Here is a 21364-nt window from a genome sequence, read left to right on the forward strand (position 1 = left end):
ACTACTCTTAAAGTAGATCCCTTAGCCTTCCAAAGGAAGCTTGATGTACATATGGCATTTAACACTGAGTGATCCAAAATCTGTCCCTCTCTATCTATTGCCCACTTATGAGATTCTGTGTTATTATCTACTGTAAGAAGAAGCTTCTCTGATAAGAGTTGAACAAGATACTGATCTGTGGATTATCAATCTATTATTAGACGCCATTTAACTGCTGTGTTCTTTTAGCAGAATAATAGTATAGGCTGTCACCTGACGCCTATGACCTACCTAGCCTCAAGTTTTTGGACACTTTAGCAGTGTCAGGTATGGGTTCCATCACATGGAATAGGCCTTACAACCACTAAAAAGTGGTTAGTTACTCCCATAACTTTTGAATAACCGCTATTGAACCACTATGTCTTGCAGGCAAGTTGCTGTTGTGAGTAACAGAGTATTGTCTTTCCTCTCAGTGTGTAAAGTGCCTTCCTGCACCACAGAATCTGGTCAATAGGAATGGAGTTTCTAGTTAGACACCAGATCTGTTTCTGCTTGATCAATGACAGAAGTAATGTCATCAACAGTAGGGCCTTACCATCAGGTTGTAAAAATCAACCAACAGCATTGACAACAATCGAGGATATGTGGAAGTTTCCATAAGATTCTTTTGGTCAATTATTTTACAAAATATAACCTATTCCTGCACTGGGAGTTTTACTTGTTGGTGTAGAATGTCATTAGGGCATTATCGCCCCCCCACCCCCTTAGCTGTTATAATTCTCAATTGTGAAAGGAATTCCATTTTCCTCAATCTCTGGATCCTTCTTATACAAGTATTTAATTAAATGATATACAATAGGAATTTCTATTGTCACATTTGGAAAGATGTTGGTTTTTGAGTTGTCCTTCCTTAATCTTTGAAAATTAAAAGCTAGCTCATTGATGAGGTGTAACAAATTTATGGAATAATTTAAATGTGGAGATAATAATTTTAAATGGCCCAGAAAGAGTAACAGTGGGTCAAGGAACCCAGACTCAACAACTGATAGACATATAAACTCAAAAAATATGCCAAGCTTGGTCAAGGCCCATACAAGTTTAAGCCAGATGGGGTCTCAGCACTGAGAAGAGTATATCAACCACATCCCAGCAACTTTTGAAATGAAGACCTAGTTCTTGACAAAGCAGATCAGTGCCTAGTACCTACTATTGGATGTAGCTGCTCAAAGATGAGCACTATATTTTATAGTTACATTTCCCTGTTCAATCATGACTGACTCAAAGCTGAGAACGTTACAAAATTTGGTTGGCTGGTTATCAACTGAGGGAAGAAGTGTAAAACAGAGAATACAGAAAGAGTTGAGAGATACTAAAGGAAAGGGGAATGGTAGAGGAGGAAGGAGACAGAAAGGAACAAGATTCTCTGTGGGATGTAGACATGACATTGAAAGGTATGAGCGTTTGGGTATTGGGTATGAGGAGGTACAATGTGTTCATTGGGATATGGATGAATAGGCAGGCTTCTGTGTGCATTGAAGCACTGTAGATTTTTGGTGAAGGAGATATTAACTACCTTGGCTCTCTTATCTCATCCCCTTACCCTGCATAATTTTTTGTTTGTTTGTTTGCTCGTTTGGATTGTTCGAGGGAGGAGGGTTTCCAAGAGAACCAGACTTTGGATAGAGGTCGTCATAGTCCGAGTCTCTTGGCCGAATTTCCCAATTGGAGGCACTCTATCTCCTACGTGCCCTCCACTGTTCCATGTGGAACGTAAGCACGTGGGTCCGCAGAGGCCGGCACCGGTCATTCGGAACTGAGGGACCAAGGCGAAGGAAGCCAGGAAGCATCAAGGGAAGACTTGAGCCCAGGCTGCTATGGAGCTGTACCTCAGCGCCTGCTCCAAGACTGCCAATGTGGCTGCCAACAAGGCAGCCTCCAGCACCGTGGCAGACGACAGTCAGCAATGCGGAGATGTGAGTGGGGTGGTCTCACGGTGGTGTGGATGTCCTGGCCTCAGGCTCGAGTAGCCATCGTGGGCCTGGGAGCAGTAATCACCTCATCAGCTCTTGTATTGCTATAACAGGCAGTCTTAGGCTGGATGGAGACAGGGACTATGCAAGCGTGTATCCCTTCAGACCTTACACGTTGATTCTTGGGTTTGTGTCCTTGTTGTGTGAGAATTTGGGTCGAAGCAAAAGACTATTACCGAAAGACAAATTCTCTGATTATATTTGACAGGGAGCACACAAAACCCCAATTCCAGGGGTAGGAGCTGCTCAGCTCCTAGATCTTCCTCTTGGGGTCAAGCTACCTATGATCCCAGGAACTGATACTGTATATTTTACTACGAATATCAGTGAAAAGGTAAGGCAGCTTCTTATAATTATGTTAATTGTCTTATATTTCTGTTCTCTTTTCTCCTTGCTGTTAGAGAGTATAGCAGAGTACATTAGGAGAACGGGTACTAACGGAAATCTTACCACAAGTACTGTTCAGATGATATAGAAAGCGAGTCCACCTGATATGGTTTTAAAGACTCATGATCCAAAGGATTTAGACACTCGGCCCTGTTTTAATTTATGGTACATAGCAACACATTAAAATTTAGTTATTAGCCCCTCTCATGCCTATGTATTAAGTGTTTCCTTAGAAACATTTGATTCACTATTGGCTACTAATTACTGTCTTAGATTTTTAACCAATACTAACTGGTTTAATCTCTCTATGAATGACTTTTGTGTTGGCTTTGTTTTTTCCTTTGAGCCAACTGCTATCCCATGTAATAAGCTTTTTAATATAGATTTGAAGTCATTTTTCATGTTTATTAACTTTTGTAAATGGGAAAAGGACCTGATTCTATGAGGACAAAGACCCCTGATCATCTTTGCCCTCTTTCTACTATAGCTTCAGAATGAGCTCTTCCAGGACATGGTCTTGATGCCCAGAGAACAAAGAAACACTCCTTTTTTATCCAATTTGTCTCCAAACTTGGTTTACTCCCTCTCTTTTTTCTTCTTCTCCCCCCCCATTTGTTAATCCAAGTCATTCTATAGGATCTCCTGTGAACTACATCACAGTTACCAATTTAGAATTCACTTTAGGTTGAATGCCTATACTCATCACTTACAGTAGATTGCATGGTGTTGCTTACTTCCCTTAAAATACTTGGCTTTTTGTCCCAGTCTTAACTAAGTGATTCTGAAGAAAGCCTAACATATTTTTGTTGATTGGCTACTTCGATTATTATTGGGAAACATGTTTGTCAACATCAAATTAACAGCCAAATGTTACTACCATCTAAGAGAAGCAACGATTCCTTTGCTTTATTGGTTCCCTCAGGATAAAATGTTTACTTCCTATATGGTCTAATGTACACTGAATTAGACTTTGTGCTATAGGATTTTGGGAAATGGATGTTCTCTGGGAAGCTTTGGTAGTCATTCAATTTACCTTTCTAATTTGGCCCTTTGAAAGGTATTAAAGTTTTGGCAAGAGTTCAGGGATGGAGGGAGGAGTACTCTCTCTGAGGCAAAGGGGAAGGGGAATTAGGGAAGAATTCTGCTGAGGGGGAACTGGGAAGGCAGCAACATTTGAAATGTAAATAAATAAAATAATTAATTAAAAAATAGCTCAGGGACTTAAAGGTGTATTTTCTTCAAAGGAAGAGCCATTTTGTTTATCTTGCTTCCTGGGACTTCCCCTTAAAAGCACTTCTTCTAGTTTCTAGTTTATTTTAGAGCCCCACTCTACCCAACTCTCCAATATTCAAGATGTGACCTGAACTTGTAGTCTTAGGAAAACTGAACAGAGGTCTCTCGCTGGTATCTTCAGAACCTTTGGATCAGTGCAGAACGTTGTGTGGTAATGTGCATTGAATTAGATGCCTTAAACAGGACACATGCTCTCTGCTTTTTTAGCTACCCCTACACTTCCCACATCCTCACCCCTTTGCAGTCTTGATGTTACGTTAGTAAGCTTTAAAATACAGAGATGACATTAGCACATTTTCACACAGTCTCCTCTTAATCTGCCTTTCTTTGCTTGTTCAGAAGCCCTGTACACACTATTATCATTCTCCCTTTGAAAAACAGAGCTGAGAACTCGCACCAACATCTTAATCTGATAATGAATTAATTGATAAATGAGATTAAATATCAGGTATTTTCTTCATGATACAAGAATAGTAATAAACATTAAAGGAGTGTTTTTCCATTCTTTTATATGGCTATGTTTTATGGTATTTATACGGTAATATTTATATTTACTTGGCAAAATTGTATTTATAAGATAGTATTTTATTGTATGAGGTTGTGTTTGGTATTAATGTATATGATGAAAATCCATTTTCTTTAAATTTGCCTTAAAACTAATATTTCAATATGTTGAATTATATTACTTTCTAGATGACTATCATCTCAAAGTGCATTTGCTTTGTTCAAGTCCCTAAGACGCTATGATTCTTTATCCTTAGTCCTTAACACCTGAGTTCTACTTCTAATGTTATAGGTATTATTTCCATTTAATCATAGTAAAAGATTTTCCACTTTAAGATTGTTAAAACAAAATAATTGCTATTATCTTTTTTCCTTCTGTGTTTCAATTTAGGGAGGAAAAGAAAAGACAAAATCCTGGCATTGGCTTTATTTTGTGCAACAAATTATACATTATTTCCTTCTTTTTCTTCCTCTCTGTTCTTGTCTCATGGCCAGAGGCTGATACATCAGGGAAAGAAGTGATTTAGAGAGGCCAACTGTTTAAATTACTTCACGTGGGCAGGGGAAGAGGGAAGCCTGCATGAGTAAATCCTCCTGTTGCTTGCTTATTCCCAGTTCAAATTTAAATTTCATGTCTGATTTTTCTAGTCATGTCAACAGGTTAATTAAAAGTGAAAAATGCATTAATTTATATTTGTAATATTTTAATATCTGCTTTTTGCAGCTTTTTCGACCTTCCTATGGTTTTAACCTGACTGATCCTTACTGTCGACTTTTGGAAACCCAATATAAAAGTCTCCATGATCCACATTTAAGAACATATTATAAGCGCAAAGATATTCTGAGGAGACTAAAGAAAGGTGGCTATATCACTAGCAATAATAAAGTAAGTTGAAGGTTGCTTGCTTGGATTTTTTTAAATGAATGCGATCTTATACTATTTTGTGTTTGCTTTTTATTAGAAGTCAGTCTCTTGATGCAAAAACACAGCTCTCACCTCAAAGGGAATAAGAAGTAATTCCTTCTGGAGCCAAAAATGAGTGACCGTAGCTCAGAAGCACAGACATAAGTTACCCACAAATTCCATGATCTAATGTAGAAGTAACTTTTAAAATAACCAATCAGAGAAATCATAAATCAGGAGATTTTTTAGAATACATTGGTGGAAAAATCCGAAAAGTTGTTATAGCCAAACAACAAAATCTCAGCCTTACGTCCCGAATGCAATACGGATAATAACATCTTAGCCCTTTGATGAGTGGAAAACTGGGTTTCGTTAATACATTTAAAAAGGGATTTATCTATTAGTGAGAGTAGGTAAGGGGAGCCAATACAGGTGGGCAAGGAGCGTGTAAGAAAACAATGTCTCCATGCCACTCAAGCTGTAGTCACTAGGTCAGCCAGTCACTAGGTCAGCCTTCACAGCCTCACAGGAACTGTCTTTCAGAAGTGTCATCATTAACTCTTACAACCAGGTACTTCTTGGTCAGATTTAGAGAATACTCAGGGATCAGACAATGAGAGCTTCCACATCTGATAATTTCAGTCACCCTCTTCTTTTTAATTAAAAAAAAATTGATGAGTATTCTGAAGAGGCAAAGGTAAAGTAATGTTTCCAGCTGAATCATGATTCTCTTGTTGTGTCTGTAATGGTACTGTTCTCTTGTGTATGATTTATATTTTTAAAAACTTGAAATAGGAATGTAGGAAATATAGTTGCTAGCATCCTGCGAGATTAATTTTACTGCATTTGAACATTATATTTACAATCATAATTCAGGTATAATTATTGGAATTATTTTAATAATTACAGTTATTTATGAATAATAATTTTTAATACAGTAGAGTAGTGTAATAATCTAAGTAATAAATTTCATGTAGAAATTTCTTTCTTACTCTTCACACCCAAATGCCATCGCATTGTCATTGTTCTTTTTGTCCTCTAATAAGCAATTGTCATGACTGATTAATCTTCATATACATGTAAAACATTTATATGACATGGGTTTTGTTTTAGATTGTATGCAGCTTGAGGGAGCTGAATAAATATCGGCAATACCTTACCAGCCTAAAGTTAGACTTTGAAAGAAACTACTTAAGAGAACAGGTAAGTTATTAATTTAAAATTAGTTTAAATAGAAGCTAACGTTTTACTTACACGTGTAATATCTCTTATAGTATGAAGTTTAATTGCTTATTAAATAATATTGCATGTGAAATTTGCAGCCAGAAATGAACAATATTTGGAGCTTGCAACATTTGCCCAATAAAAGAAAAGGGGTTAGATCATATCATCAGTATACTAATATTTAGTATTTTTTATATTTAGCTGTTAATTTAGTAAGTAATTCAGTAAACTCAAAATTCAATAAAGCAGATAAACAACTGAGTACCTGGCACCAGAAACTGTCTATTGTATTAAAAGATTTAAAGCTGAAAACAAGCCGTCTTAGAAATGGGTGATTTGTTTTGTCACATCTAAGATATCCTATGCAATATTTAAAGCCAAGTAAACTGTATGTTTGTGTCTATATACATACACCAGTATTCATTCACAAAAAGTCATAAAAGTGAAGAATTCTTAGATTATAGACAATGAATTTCTTTTAGTCTTGAACCAAAGCTGTGTCTAGAATGCACCTCTCTCTCTTCTGCCTCTCCTTCTCCTTCCTCCTCCTTTTCTCATTTTCTCGGCCCCCTCCACTGTCTGTGGATCATGTATAAATGGGTTCAAGTTTTTCTTAAGAGTCAGGAGACATTAGATATATTTCTTTACTTACATTTCAAATGTTATTCCCTTTCCTGGTAATAAAAAAAAATGGAAAAAAAAAAGAAGAATAATTCAGGCCAGCCTGCCCAGAACTACTCATACAATGCAGCAGGCCCTCTTCCAACAATTAAAACACCCTCACAGGCCTAAGCAGGCCGTGAGGAAGAGGCAGAGAAAAGCCAACAGAGAATATACCCAGCTTCTTTGAGAGTAAAGGAAAGCTAAGACAATAGGAAAATGAAAGGCACACTCTGAGAGACACTTCAGGGAAGAATAGCCCATATATCACTGACTGTGAGAAGCAGAAAAAGAACTCTATGCTTTAATTTAATTAAGGAATGTGAGGGTTGAGAGGGTTTTATTAATGAGTGTTTGAACAGGGGTTTTACACCACTGCACACATCATGTTTTGAGACCAGAACTGGGGATGAGTACATGTGAGAGTAAGTCTCAATTAGACTTCTGAGAGAAAGGATATAAACAGGCATTAACTGGGAGTAAAAATAGTTATGTAAATCTTTTGGAAATATACAAATATATTACAATCAGTGATAATCTTTTAGAGGGATACTTCAGATTGGTATTGAATGTAAGTAGTGAGACCTTCTTGTGCTTTGATGTGGCAAAACAGAAGAAAATAATATTAAAGGTATATGAAAATTAAAAATAAAGAGTCAAGAGACATCAGAATGAAGCAAATCTGGGCTCCCAATTTTATATTACAAAGTAAGAATGTTTAAAAAAAATGAGAATGGCTAAGATCCGCAGGCATTTGAAATTGTAGAACTTTGAAAATTTGGAGCAGGAGAACATGAGTTCAAGTCCAGCCTGAGCTACAGATCGTGAGGCCTTGTGTCATTTAAAATACATTTGTAGACAAATGAATAAATGGTAGAGTAAATATAGGCAGAAAATGTAGTATTAGTGACCCAAAAACTATTTGTCTTTTATTTGTAGAGTGTCAAATTCTTATTTTAGTTCACCTGCCCACATTTGTAATAGATTCAAAATAGACTTAAATACCTTTTAGCAATTTACCATTTATAAAATATGGGAATTTTAATGATGTGATTTCTTGGAAATGTAAAATCATATATTGCTGACTTTTGTCCTGAAAAAAAAAATAGCAATTGATTTCGAAACAACTACACAGACTTCAAGAAACCAGCCAACTTCCTCATTGTTCTGATGTCACACGATTCCAGAACTGGCTGTTACAGGACAACTCTCAGTGTATTAAGGACCAAGAACGTTTGTTAAGGCACAGGTGAGACAGAAGTGTGTGTGTGTGTGTGTGTGTGTGTGTGTGTGTGTGTGTGTGTGTGTGTACCTGAAAAGAATTAAGCTGAAAAGCATTGCAAGCTTTTATTTTTTTTTAAGTAGTAGATAGTGTTTAATGGTTTTCAATGGGGAGAGAAAGGAAGGGAAATCAGGGAACTGCAGGAATTAGGAATCCTGAGCATAAAAGCTGTGAGTGGTACCTTCTTCCAGGATAGTTCAGTTTTCTGGGAGTCTAAGGGATATAAAGTTATCACTGAAAGCACCAAATCCTAGAGCCTTTCAACAGAAGAAATTATCTTAGCATCAGTTAAACAACGGAAAGCAACATTTTACAATTGCTTTTTAAAGACTGACAGTGGAAAGAAATAAGTCCAAGTTTAAAAACAGGAGCTTTATTATTATTATTATTATTATTATTATTATTATTATTATTATTATTATTATTATTAACTTGAGTATTTCTTATATACATTTCGAGTGTTATTCCCTTTCCCGGTTTCCGGGCAAACATCCCTCCCCCCCCTTCCTTATGGGTGTTCCTCCCAACCCTCCCCTTGCTTCCCCTCTCCCCAACAGTCTAGTTCACTGGGGTTCAGTCTTAGCAGGACCCAGGGCTTCCCCTTCCACTGGTGCTCTTACTAGGATATTCATTGCTACCTATGAGGTCAGAGTCCAGGGTCAGTCCATGTATAGTCTTTGGGTAGTGGCTTAGTCCCTGGAAGCTCTGTTTGGTTGGCATTGCTGTACATATGGGGTCTCGAGCTCCTTCAAGCTCTTCCAGTTCTTTCTCTGATTCCTTCAACGGGGGTCCTGTTCTCAGTTCAGTGGTTTCCTGCTGCATACGCCTCTGTATTTGCTGTATTCTGGCTGTGTCTCTCAGGAGCGATATGCATTCATATTTTGATCATCCGTCTTGAGTTTCATTTGTTCTAGGCATCTAGGGTAATTCAAGCATTTGGGCTAATAGCCACTTATCAATGAGTACATACCATGTATGTCTTTCTGTGATTAGGTTAGCTCACTCAGGATGATATTTTTTCCAGTTCAACCATTTGCCTACTGAATTTCATAAAGTCATTGTTTTTGATAGCTGAGTAATATTCCATTGTGTAGATGTACCACATTTTCTGTATCCATTCCTCTATTGAAGGGCATCTGGGTTCTTTCCAGCTTCTGGCTATTATAAATAAGGCTGCGATGAACATAGTGGACACGTGTCTTTTTTTATATGTTGGGGCATCTTTTGGGTATATGCCCAAGAGAGGTATAGCTGGATCCTCAGGCAGTTCAATGTCCAATTTTCTGAGGAACCTCAGACTGATTTCCAGAATGGTTGTACCAGTCTGCAACCCCACCAACAATGGAGAGTTTCCCCTTTCTCACATCCTCACCAGCATTTGCTGTCACCTGAGTTTTGATCTTAGCCATTTTCACTGGTGTGAGGTGAAATCTCAGGGTTGTTTTGATTTGCATTTCCCTTATGACTAAAGATATTGAACATTTCTTTATGTGTTTCTCAGCCATTCCGCATTCTTCAGCTGTGAATTCTTTGTTTAGCTCTGAACCCATTTTTTAATAGGGTTATTTGTATCCCTGCAGTCTAACTTCTTGAGTTCTTTGTATATTTTTGGATATAAGCCCTCTATCTGTTGTAGGATTGGTAAAGATCTTTTCCCAATCTGTTGGTTGCCGTTTTGTCCTAACCACAGTGTCCTTTGCCTTACAGAAGCTTTGCAGTTTTATGAGATCCCATTTGTCGATTCTTGATCGTAGAGCATAAGCCATTGGTTAAAAACAGGAGCTTTATAAAACCTGAAGAGAACATAAACTAAATAACTAGGTTTATGCAGATATTTCCCATTCATAATCACTAATTAGCATCTCATTCACCTGATTGATGTATCTGAAAGCAGAATGATGTTCCACCCTTTTTCCTTTACTGAATGAGAGCTTTTATGTCACATGACTTTTTTTCACTGTGTAGTTTTGTTTCACAGCAGTAACATAAGATGCACCGCTGTCCCTCCCTGAGACCATCAGTGAGAGTTTTGTGTTGCTTTCAAGAGCCTAGCCCTCCCTCTGTTCCTTCAGGGAATGCGTTTGAAACCTCGCTTGTTTTCTGTTATAGAGCAAAGGAGTCCAGGGTTAGGAGTTGCTCCCTGGGCAGAACAGTGACTCAGTTTGCTCCACACCCCACCCTTTCTCGGGTCTAGATAACAGACTTATACTCAAAAAGAATAATTTAAAGTGAGCCAAGCATTGTGGTTACATTCATTCTGGAGAGCAATGAATGGATCTGATAAAACAAGAACAATAAAATTAGGAGAATCCTATGACATTTCTGGGAAATGTAAAAATATATATTGCTGACATATATTGCAAACCATGACAAGCAAGGGAGGGCTAGATTTAGAGTGGGAAGGATAAAGGTCCCCAAATCACCTGCAACCCTGTGTTCCTCCTAACTCAGATATTTGGATATGATAAGTAAGGAATTAGAACAACTTGAGCGCACAGCGGAAGAACAACGCTTACTCCGCATGGACAGAGAGGAGAGACGACAGCGGGAATACGCGAGGAAAAAACTTAGTCTTCGTAGAAAAATTGAAGAGGTAAGAGGTAAACTTAAACGTTGTAAGGGAAACATGTGTACAGTTTCCCCAATTGTAAACAATTTTAACTGTATTACACTGGAAGCATTCAAGTTTTAAACTTTCATACCCCTATAGCACACAAATTACACTGTAAATGTGGAGGCAGATACCACAAATTGCCTAACGAGCCAGTTTTGTTTTTAAAGACGACTTTACAAAGTTATTGAGCATTGCTTCATTTCCAATTAGACCTCGGTGTGCACCAGAAATATTTTTTTAAATTATTCTTAGTGAAAATTAATCATCGCTAATTTTGTTTTTTAGTTAAAATTATTCATCTATGTGCACACATGTCATAATGCAGGGGAGAAGTCCACAGCTATGAGTCAGTTCTTTCCTTCTACCAGCCGAGTTCTGGGAATGGAACTCAGGTTAACATGCTTGTCAGCATGACCTCCCTCCAGTAGGACCCCCACCACAGCTCCTTATCCACCTTCGTAACTCAAGTGCAGTAAGGAAAGTCCACTCACAAACCAAGCACTGGGTGACTTCTGTGTGTAGGCTGAGCCCATGACCTGTTAGGTTTCTCTTGGTGGTGGGCAAAGAGCACCTGCCCTGAAAACAGATCGCGCATGTTACTCTGGTCCCTAGGAATGGAAGACAAAGGAGATGATGCTTCTCACAAAGATCGGAGAAGATGTTAAGAGAGAACAGAGGGTAGAAGAACAAAGGCGGAGAAGCCGAGAAGAGAGTGACCGAAAGGTAGGGTGAGCTTTAAGTTCTTCCCTGGAATGTTTAAAGAGAGAAATTAGTGTTTCAAAGTAAATATATCTGTGACCAATTTATTATAATATATATTAATATAATATAATAAAATATAAAAGTAAGTGATAAAATTAAAAAAAAAAAAACTGGGACATGCTATGTGGCCCAGCCTGTTCATGAACTCCTGGCTCCAAGAGACCTAGTGACCTCAGCCACCTGGATCACATGCTGGCTTTGTATGCACTGCTAGAGTCCCTTTACCCAGATAAGAATACTCTCACATGTCGTGTCTAATGCATTTTTATAGTGTACAAAGCACTGCCCCTTGATTTGTTGTAACGTCTTTCGGATTTATCTTCAAAGCAAAATAATAGCTGTAGTTCCTATAAAAATCTTACTCTTACAAATATGTTCTTTTAGAGAACTAAAAATTTTTGTAAAAAATCTTTGTTCTTCATGTTTTAAAAGTTTTACACTTTTTCAGCTTAATAGCATGTTGTTCTTTGATTTAGAATGTAAAGCAGAAAGAGTAAAAATGGCAGAATATAGAATCCTTTCACCAGCTTACTGTTAAGTACAGCAAGACCAATGCAATATAATTGTTCTTATGAATATTCATTTAACCTCAAGACTAAGCACATTTTTTGATATTTTTAAAAGAGTTATTTTTAGTTTATAAGTGCTCCAAAGCATATTTGTATGCACACCACATGCGTGCACGAACCTACAGAGGCCAGAAGAGAGACACAGATGCCCTGAAACTTGAACTACATGAGGCTGGGTACCACCAGATCGGCCGTGTACCACTAGATCAGCTGTGTACCACCAGATCGACTGTGTACCACCAGATCAGCTGTGTACCACCAGATCGGCTGTGTACCACCAGATTGGCTGGGTACCACCATATCGGCCATGTACCACCATATCGGCCGTGTACCACCATATCGGCCGTGTACCACCATATTGACCGTGTACCACCATATTGGTTGTGTACCACCAGATCGGCTGGGTACCACCAGATCGGCCATGTACCACCATATCGGCCGTGTACCACCATATTGACCGTGTACCACCATATTGGTTGTGTACCACCATATCGGCTGTGTACCACCATATCGGTTGTGTACCACCAGATCAGTGCTGGGAACTGAACCCAGGTTCTCTGTAGGTGCATCTAACCCACGAGCTTTGTCTCCTGTTTTCACTTTTGCATTTTTCATATTATTTTGTAGGCTGATTCTTTGATTAATAAAACACAGTAAATAATTATTATGGCAATAAATGGAGATGTAAAATTCTAAATTTGGGGTAATTCATTCTTGACAAACGTAGATGTAAAATTTATAATTTGGTTTGTATTGCAGTTTTCATTTTACTTAAACTTCTTAAAATATTGGAAATTGAAGTATCTATTTCATTTTCCTATAAAAATATTATGAATTGAACTTTATATTTCATTTTACATTCAGCTTCTCACATGCATGTCTTAGTCTTGTCTGGGATTCACTGTTGGTGTAAGCGGGCTTGTCTTATTCAGTGTAGTCTGCACATCACCTTCTGTTCCATGTTTCAACAGCTCTTTAAACACCTATAGAGAGAACACGCACAGATAGACATAAAAATAGTTAATAACAGTAGGTGTGGTATGGATCTAAATCAAAAACAAAAACAACAACAAAAACCAATATCTTTACTATAGTTAACTATGAGATCTGTGTCACTCTCATACATGCATGTTTTAGGTTTGAAACATTCTATTATTGCACTGCCAAAAGTTTTATCAAGAAGGAATGTAGGTGGATTGGGAAATATATTTTTACTTAGTGTCCTTGTCTAGATCTGCTGTCAGTGTAGCACTGTTTCATTTAGTTGGGTTGGAATACTGTTTGGGTTCTCCTGAACCTCCAAATTCAATGAATTTTTTAGACAGTTATTCTCAGATATTTCTGTTATATCTTCTGTTAGTTGCTTTTCTCCCCATGATCAAATGTCTGACAAGAAGTGATTTTAAGAACGGGGGTTCATTGCAGCTTTCAGTTGGAGGGAAGACAGTCTATTGTCTTAGGTAAGCAAGAGTGGAAGAACACGACCACTGCTCACACCGCATCCACCATGGAAACAGAGAAAGGAATGCTGTGCTCCTCTCCCCTTTCTCCCTTTATTCAGTCCGAGGTCCTATCCCCTGGGATAGTACTGCCCACATTTAGGGTGTGTCTTCCTTTTTCAGTTAAACCTTTAAGTAAATATCCTCAAAGACCCACCATGTGGTTTATGTCCATGGTGAGTCCACACCCCAACAAGCTTGCGATGAAGATTAACTATACATGCACATGAACGGTTTCCTCTTTTCAGGATATTAGCTATATTAAACTGTCTCGTACATCTCTGAAAGTCAGATTCTCTCCCCTTCCAGTGTTTCTTTAAGGTACTCTGTATTACTGAATTCATACAGCTCTACTCTATAATGTCAGATCTATTACTGACGTGTCCTTTGTATTCCTCATCTCACATACTAAATTATGCAAATATTTGTTTCTCTTCAATATCATTTTATTTTGCAAGCTCACAGAATGCAGCTATGTTGAGTATATTGATATTCTTGGCTTGAATTCTAACTTCTTTATCTTTTCTAAGTTAATTGGAATTGAGCGATTTATTTCTGTAGGTTGAATGGCCTGTTTCCTTACAGGCCTATCAGTCTTCAACTTGATGCCATATACTGACTTTGTGTATTAGATCTCTTTATACCTTTGGAAATAGTCTGATTCATCAGGGTTTTTTTTAATGATTTATTAGCTCAGGCTAGTGTTACTTTTTAGCTGAACTTGTTATTGCCAATTATTGAAGCAAGACCCATTTTAGTATTCCTGCCAGAATGGACAACAATGCCTCTATATTGTAGCTTGTGAAATACATATAATTTTTATCTTTGTGGAAATGCAAGCTCTCTTCTTTGATCTTACCTCCTAGGATGATCCTCGATGCTATCTTTAGTATTACTTTATGTGTGCTGATTCCTTCTCTTAATGAATAATCAGTAAAAATTTCAAGGCGCTCTCTGCACATTTCTCTCTCTTCTGCCATGCCCATGGTTGGTAGCATCCCAGAGATTCACAAAGAAAGTTACATTTCAAAGGATGCAATAATTCTACCAAAGTATTCAGGCAGGTACCTTTCACCTAAATATTTGATCAGAAATCAAAATTGGCTTCTTAGTTTACTCTCTAAGTTTTATGCTCTTTAAATTTAAGTAACAGTGGAATCCTCACTCCTTACTAAGTTTTATTCTCCTTAAACTTACAAGCCACAAGACAAGAATAATTATTTATTTCTACTATGCTACATGGTTTAAAAGTTCGTCTTGGATTTATGGATGTCAAATTAATACTAATCAGTGCGCTTTCTTTCATATTTTAGAAACAAGCAATGTTAGAGAAGAAAATGGCTTATCATTTACAAAAGATGCAGGATACTGGCTTAAAAGACGACATGGGAAGAAATGGATTTGAATATAAAGGACAAACTATGTTTGAATGTGAGCCTACTATGCCACTAAGTAGGAAGCATTGATCTCTGTAACATGCAATATCTTAGATACTTGTACCTGCTGCCCACTTTATATGAAATGCTAAACTAACCATTTCCACATTAATGCCCACGTTGAAAAGATGACATATTCACATGGATACAAACATCCACCAAAACTAAAACAATTTTATCTGCTTTAATAGACAAAATTGATTGCATTACAGTTTTTACCCCAAATTCTCTATACTTAAGTTAATGCATATTTTACTACTAGCACATTAAAAAATCAATGTAAAGTCATTGTCCTTATACATCAACATGGTGCTTTTGTATGTTGTCAACTAGTAAGAACAGAAAGAACCTGAGAAAATAAGAAAATAAAGATGGAGGACACAGTAGTAGAGAGAAGAAGGAAGGAAGATGATGGAAAGGAATGGGAAAAGGCGTAAGAATAGCAGAGCCTGACTTGGCTGCTCTCCACACCAGCTGCATGTTGTGTAACATCAAGTAATCCCAGCAAGACTCCCTATCTTAGTTATTAGTTACCATGGTAGAATTTTTAAAAAATTTCTGGGGATGCATACTATTGAGAATGAGTAGGTACCATCAGTCTTTCCCTCATCAGCCTCACTTTCCAGTGAGATGGTCCTTTTATTACCCCATTACCTCATTATCTGGCCTTAGCTGCATTCTGTATTTTATCTTCGCCCAGCCCATCTTGAGCATCTATTTAATTCTGATAATGCGTTGCTAAATCCGAACTCCTATCCGTTAAGTTCAGTTTAAGGTATATAGGCAAGCACTCATTACTACGTGGAGTCAGCCCTATTTTAAACCTCTAAATTTTGTTTAGCACTATATGCTCGACTATGGCAGCTGTCCTCTACTGCTCATAGAGCAGGCCCTTGAGCCTCCTACTGTATAACTCTTCTATATAATTCTCAAGATTTTTATTTTTCATTTTGTCATTGGTTATTTTATTTACATTTTAAATGTTATCCCCTTCCTGGTTTCCCCTCTGCATTCCTCCTCCCCGCCATGCTGCTATGGAGGATCTCCCCCACCCACCCACCCACCCACTCCTGCCTCATCACCCTAGCATTCCCCCATGCTGGGACATTGAGTCTCCACAAGACCGAGGTGCTCCCCTCCCATCGATGCCAGACAAGGCCATCCTCTGCTACATGTGCAGCGGATCCATGGTTTCCTCCATGTGTACTTTTCAAGATCTTTAAATGGTTTTAGCAAGTTATTTATCCATCCTCATACTTTCACCATCTAAAACTGAACATAATACTTGAAACAAATTTATGAAGACCTTCCTTCAAAACTGGAGCACATTGTCAGGCCTCATGGTTCTGTCAAATAGAAGTGAGAATCATTACTAAACAGATTATATTTCCCTCTTTTTGTCTTTCTATATCTGTTTTCTCAGCCCACAATCACCTACTCACAGTTTCTTTCTAATCTTTCACACTCCATTTATATTAAATCACATATTTCTTGATACTTTAATTACGTGTTCCCTCTTTGAGTCTCTGCAAGTTTGCAATATCCTACGCAGCTACAGATTTATTACAATTTTAATCACTTCAATACTAAACTTCTATTTTTGCATGTCATAAATTTTGAGGAAAATAAATAGACTAAATAAGTTCCCCAGATAAATGAACTCAATCTATTTACTTCTGTGAACGAATGCTGCAGCCTCATGCTTCAGATTACAAATCACTTTACCAGCTTTGTAATACCAATATCTATTTTTCCATGCCATAGAAGAATGTGAATTGTAATTTTTCATTCATTTGAAATTATTTTATGTATATAAGTATTTCTGTACATATGTTTGCACACTGTGTGCATGCCTGATCTCTATAGAGGTAAGAAGAGGGCGACTTACCTGGAACTGGTTGATTGTGAACCATGTGAATCCTGGACTTACCTGGAACTGGTTGATTGTGAACCATGTGAATCCTGGGAAGCAAACTCAGGTCTTCTACAAAGGGAACAAATGCCCCTAATTTCTGAGCTATCTCTTTACCTCGTGATGTAGCAGCCTTGAACATTGCTGCATCAATCACCCTTAGAAAACAGTATATTAATATTTTTATAATACTGAAGCGACAAGGAACAAATCTCCAGTTCATAACTGTATAACACTACAGTAGTATCCTCTTCTACCAAGTAGAAATCTGAGAAACTTGTACACGCACACGCACACACACACACACACACACACACACACACACACACACACACACACTTTTGCTCATCTCTAAGGCAATCCAATAATGTCATAGGATATTAGGACCAGTGGGTCTTCATCTATGTCACCTATGTTGGCGTGTACTTCTACAGAAAGCAAACTACATGTTCCAGCAGACTACAGTGAAGATTTCCTTCTTTCCAAATTATAAAATATTAGTCTCTCTGACTCTGCCCCTTAAGTTATAGGCATATTACATAAATAATTATCTCCTCCCATTTGACAATACTTTATCCTCTATTCATCCTCCAAATCCCACATATAGATTGACAAGAACGTACTTCTTGAGGCTGAAAAGATAGTTGATCTTTGGTAATTTCACTGTCACTATTACTAATATGTTTCGTTACATTTTTAAGCTTCCCCAAAGAAGAAAAAGAGGCCGCTTGATGATATAAAAGTAGTTTATCCCGATAGCGACCAGAAAACATATAAAGGAGCATCAGGTAATTAATATTTTAATAAACACCAAAATTTTAAAGTAGTGATATGGGGGAAGACTGAGTTGTGGGTGACCTTCAGTTGAATGTATTGAAACTTGGGTTTGTTATGATAAGTGACTGATATCCGAGGCTGCATGCCATGTATTATTTTCAGAATAGATAACTAATTTGGTGATTTCATCTGGTCATCTGACTATTCCTTAAGAACAGCTAAATGCAGGATTTATTAGTACCAATTGTAGATACAGATTGACAGATTGTAAAATACTTTAAATTCTTAGAATGAGTTTAAAGAACTCAAAAATAGTCTCGAAGCTAAACACTTTTAGTCTAAGCTACTGTGAACATTTGTTGAGTTATCACGGTCTGTATTTCCTATGCTGTGTCAGTTTAGGTTCTCAATCTTAAACTCACAGGATTATACCATGAGCCCTCAAACAAGAAGTACTCCAATAATAAACTATGAAAATAAAAAAATAAATAATATGTTTCTTTCACTAATAACTTGAAGTTACAGTTAAAGACTTAGAATTTACTGATACAAACCTACATAAAACTACATCCATTTTTTCTTCCATGTGTGAAATCTTGTCTTTTACAAAATCCAGAAACAAGAAAGCAATGCTACCTAATCGTCATCCATATGTTCTACCACAGGGATTACGGAGTGTAAGGGGATCCATCTCTATGATACCTTGAATGAGGATGCCCTTGCTAGGCTCATTTTTGAGCTTGTTTGTTGAACAGATCATATCACTGGGGTTGTGACAGCTTTTAGATTTCAAAACCTACCCCATTCCCAGTTTGTTTTTCTCTGCCTCCTGGTAGAGTTTGATAAATGTATCATTATCTTTAAGTAAATCTTACTCTTCTTCGGCCAACATCTGTCACAGCTAATAATCACAGTTGCTTCCATTTTCAATGCTACAGCGCATGTGTTGTTGCTGTTGCTGATGTTCCAGTTGTTTTTTTTTTTTTTTTTATCCCCAGAGTCTTGTCTTATAGCCCCAGTTACCTCAAACTTCTAGTAGTCCTCTTGCCTCAGCTTTCTTTGTGTTGGGATTACAATCCTAAACCATCAGACCAACAAGCCTATTTTCAAACTGGTTTCCATTTTGATTATGTTTTTTTAACAGTATTGTCAGGGATAGTCTGGTTAAAATATGCATTTTTCTTCTGAGTAAATGATGAGCAAACACTATACTTCTTTTAGTGGACTGTATTATCCCTATTACTTTATTATAATCTTTTTCTACATTAGAATTTTCTCATGTAATACATCTACATACATCCCATACTCAATTACATATGGTAAATTTCCCTTTTAATTTTGTAAATTGGTTAAGAGAAAATATACATTGTTTTTCATGCTTGGCACCATTGCTTTTGCTTTAATACTTTTGTGGCAGGTATTATTTTATCTCTATCTGCTTTTTAATTAATTAATTAATTCTTACACTTCAGATTTTATTCTCCTCCCGGTCCACCCCACAACTGTTCCACATCCCATACCTCCTTTTTCTGTGCATTGCTATTCAAAATCAGTGCTGAATTTTTTTAGTAAATACTTTTATAACTGTAAGGGCTTTTACACATTTCCTAGTAAATAATCCAAATGCAAACAAAACCCAGTAGGAGGTGATAATAAAGCCTTTGACTACAATTTTCAAAAAGGCATACGGAATTTTATCTGTCTTTATCTGTTGCCAAATTATTTTGAAGCCCATCCCACATATAACATCATCATCAAGCTTTCAATATGCATTTTAAAATAAGTAACTTTTTTAGTAATTGGGACCAAAATATCATTATCATACCATATATACTAATAATTCATAATTTGATTTCATTAAGCATTTATAAATTTTTCAATAGTATCAAGTATCATAAAACTTTTTCAATTTAGTTTGAATCTATATTGATCAAAATAATAAACAGGTTGTTATGCCTTTTCCTTCCCTCTTTGAATAAACTCCAATTAATTTTTTGTTTTGGTTTATTTGTGCCTTATTTGTATATGTTGATTATGAAATATTAGGCTTCATTATGATTTTTATTTCAAATGTAACATTGTATAAACTGACTCAAGAACAAAAATTCATGATTTTCCAACATATAAAACTATGATTTTTGACAGAAATCCCTCCTCTCCTCATGGAGAAAGTTATGAAGAAATTAGGAATATAAAGAACCTGTCTCATCATAAAATGGCTATGTGTGACAAATATGCATCTAACAGGGTACTAAGTTCAAACCTCAAAGCTTTCCCACTAAAATAAAGTACAAAACATGGCTGTCTACATTTTAAACCCTTTTATACATACTAGGCTTGGAATATTACCTAAAGCAATAAGAAAAGATAAGGAAATTAAAAGGATGTAAATGGTAAGGAAAGAAGTCGCATCATGAATCTTTGTAGTCCTGTGATCCTATGTATAAGAAGACAATAAGGCTATAACTACAAGCTCTTGAACCTTTGAACATTTGGAGAATGTAGAAGGATGCATAGTCATCATACTTTCTCCAGGAGACTAATATTCTCCTACTATTAACACGAAACATGCTGAGAGAGAATACAAGGGAACAATATCATTTGTAATAGCTTAAAATTATCTGCATGTAAGCATAATGAAGAAAAACTCCATAGTGAAAACTTTAAAATACTGAAGAAATTGAAGATTAAAGAATATTGAAAGTCCTCTTATGTTGTGGATTAGCATAATTAATATTGTAGAAATTGCTATACTTTGAAACACAATCCACAAGTTTAATACAATGCTTATCTAAATTCTTATGAAATTCTTAAGATAAATAAAATAATCTCTAAATTCAAATGCAAACACAAAAGACCTGAATATTCAAAACAATCCTGAGCAGTAGAAACTTAAGACAGACACAGTAACAAAAATAACATGGTATGGTTACAAAAAGAAAGAAAGAAAGAAAGAAAAGACATGTAGAATAATGGAATAAATTCAAAGGTTCAAAGGACCCTCTCTACACTGCTACACTATCAGATAGACATTTGGTTTTGACAACTATGCCACAAAACAAAAATAAACAAAACAAAAACAAACCCCACCCCCAAATAACCCAATCCCAATCAACAACAACAACAACAAACAAACAAAAAAAGAATGAAGAAACAAACAAAAACACTATCTTCAGCAAATGAATCTGGGAAGGCTGGATATGTACCAGTATAAAATAGATGCCAATTTCTTATATAAAAGTCAATTTCAACATCAAATAATGTCAAATAATCTGAAACTGTTAGGTGAAAAATAGGGAAAAGATTTAAAGAAATAAGCATAAACAAGGCAGTAAGTTAACAAGAATTAATAAACGTGATGGCACAAAATTAAAAGGCTTTGCTCTCTAATGTTTCTGGACCATAGAGCAAAGTACCAAACAGAGGAAAATCCTTTCTAACTACACACTTAGTTTTGGATAAGTGCCTGAAATACACACACACACACACACACACACACACACACACACACACACACACACACACACAAAAT

At 36.7% G+C, this 21364-nt stretch overlaps 1 protein-coding gene across 1 annotated transcript in view; it reads left to right on the forward strand.

Annotated features, from left to right (window-relative positions):
• Window positions 1–1853: 1853 nt before the first annotated feature.
• Window positions 1854–21364, forward strand: part of Fsip2 (fibrous sheath interacting protein 2) — a 71957-nt gene continuing 52446 nt past the window's right edge. Inside the window, 9 exon segments of the mRNA XM_032901974.1 lie at window positions 1854–1952; window positions 2218–2343; window positions 4918–5079; window positions 6211–6300; window positions 8091–8230; window positions 10715–10856; window positions 11490–11600; window positions 15021–15138; window positions 17757–17843. Of these exon segments, the coding sequence (XP_032757865.1) occupies window positions 1854–1952; window positions 2218–2343; window positions 4918–5079; window positions 6211–6300; window positions 8091–8230; window positions 10715–10856; window positions 11490–11600; window positions 15021–15138; window positions 17757–17843 (1075 nt within the window).

This window comes from Rattus rattus, chromosome 5 (assembly GCF_011064425.1).
Source record: "Rattus rattus isolate New Zealand chromosome 5, Rrattus_CSIRO_v1, whole genome shotgun sequence".
Classification (NCBI taxonomy): Eukaryota; Metazoa; Chordata; class Mammalia; order Rodentia; family Muridae; genus Rattus; species Rattus rattus.